This window comes from Palaemon carinicauda, chromosome 6 (genome assembly GCF_036898095.1).
Source record: "Palaemon carinicauda isolate YSFRI2023 chromosome 6, ASM3689809v2, whole genome shotgun sequence".
In the NCBI taxonomy this organism is placed as follows: domain Eukaryota; kingdom Metazoa; phylum Arthropoda; class Malacostraca; order Decapoda; family Palaemonidae; genus Palaemon; species Palaemon carinicauda.
In genome coordinates this window covers 2339751-2341235 of record NC_090730.1, presented here as the reverse complement: position 1 = coordinate 2341235, position 1485 = coordinate 2339751, and the positions used below count along the sequence as shown (strand labels likewise).

General features: G+C 40.9%; 1 protein-coding gene across 1 annotated transcript in view; it reads left to right on the top strand.

The window, feature by feature from the left end:
- The window catches only part of LOC137642339 (A disintegrin and metalloproteinase with thrombospondin motifs like), a 1533-nt gene extending 538 nt beyond the window's left edge, over positions 1–995 (top strand). Inside the window, exon 1 of the mRNA XM_068374832.1 lies at positions 1–995. This exon is cut by the window's left edge and continues 538 nt beyond it. Within this exon, the coding sequence (XP_068230933.1) occupies positions 1–995 (995 nt within the window).
- The last annotated feature ends 490 nt before the right edge of the window (positions 996–1485 follow it).

The window sequence follows — 1485 nt, the reverse complement described above, 5'->3', positions numbered from 1 at the left end:
CAGAGGGAGTTCTCAAAGGTCAGCCTTCCTCGAAGAAAAACATGAGAGAAGCAGTCAACGTTACTCCAGAAGTTTTTCTGGTCATTGACAGTGATTTGGCCTCTAACTTTGATACCAATACAAAGTTAAGAAGGTATTTGTCGGTATTCTGGAATGCAGTAAACCAGCGATTTGCAACAATCTCAGACCCGTCAATCAACCTTGTCCTAGTAGGCGCCTTATACATCAGGGAGACCAAATATGAAAAATTTATCAACGAAAATATTTTACTAAATAATTACATCCATGGAGAAAACACTCTCAATTCCTTCAGCGACTGGCTTTTCACAGAGGTCGATCATTTCCCTGATCATGACTTGGCCTACTTGATGACGGGAAAAGACATGGCTGACGTTGAAAACGGTGTCATTCAGGGAGGGTTGGCTGGAATTGCCTGGAAAGGAGCAGCTTGTGTGACAAGTGCTTCACAGAAACGGAGTTTCAACTCGGGCATGGGTGAAGACCAGGGTGCAACCTATGCGGGTGTCATGACAGCTGCTCATGAGGTTGCCCACAATCTGGGTTCCCCACATGACGGAAAGGATGGTGCTGAGGCTTGTCCGTGGGATGATGGATTCATCATGAGTTATGTGGCTGGCAGTCCTAATAAGGTATTCTTCTCTTCTTGTTCACAACAGCTCATGAAGGACTACATGCTGACTACTGATGCTGAGTGTCTGAGCAGTCTTGCAGTGGGAGCCAACATTCCCCTTTCTCCTACATTACCAGGAGAACTGATCACCATGGACCAACAGTGTCAGAAAAGCACTGGGAAAGACAACGCTTACGCTTCAAAGACTGCCGATGAGGATTCGCTTTGTGTCAAACTGGAATGTCAGTGGCAAGTGAAGGAAGGCTACCAAATCTGGACCTACACACAGAGTAGTGGAAGACCTGCTGCAGAAGGATCAGCCTGCAGGAGTGGTGGAAAATGTATCAATGGCTCTTGCCAATAAAATTTTTGTTTATGAATTCTATTAGAATTGATATTTTGAGATTATTTTCACTTAGTATTTTGTCTATGTGAATAAATGACTGACTTTAGATTTATTCCATTAGAACTAATATTTTGAGAAATTTGTTCATGCAAAACTTTGCTATGTGATTAAATGATGCATTGTAATTCTTTGTTTTTATTCATTCTAAAAACTTTAATCATGCTTCAAAGCTTAACCTAAATTTCCTATTTGGGCATTTCGGTGTTGTTTTTAGGACTACTAGGTATAGCCTAGGTCTACCTCCCATAGACCTAGGACACAGAGCTTTTTTGGAAGAGGTATTCTAAAGAGTGATGTATATACAGTATTTTATGTCATCCAAAGAGCTTTTTGTAAACTGTATGCATATCACATGAACAAAGTCAGAATGGGTAATTACACTGTGATGCAATAAGCCTCAGTCAGAAATAGTACTATCTTTCAAGCAAAACCGAGGAATATTAAGATT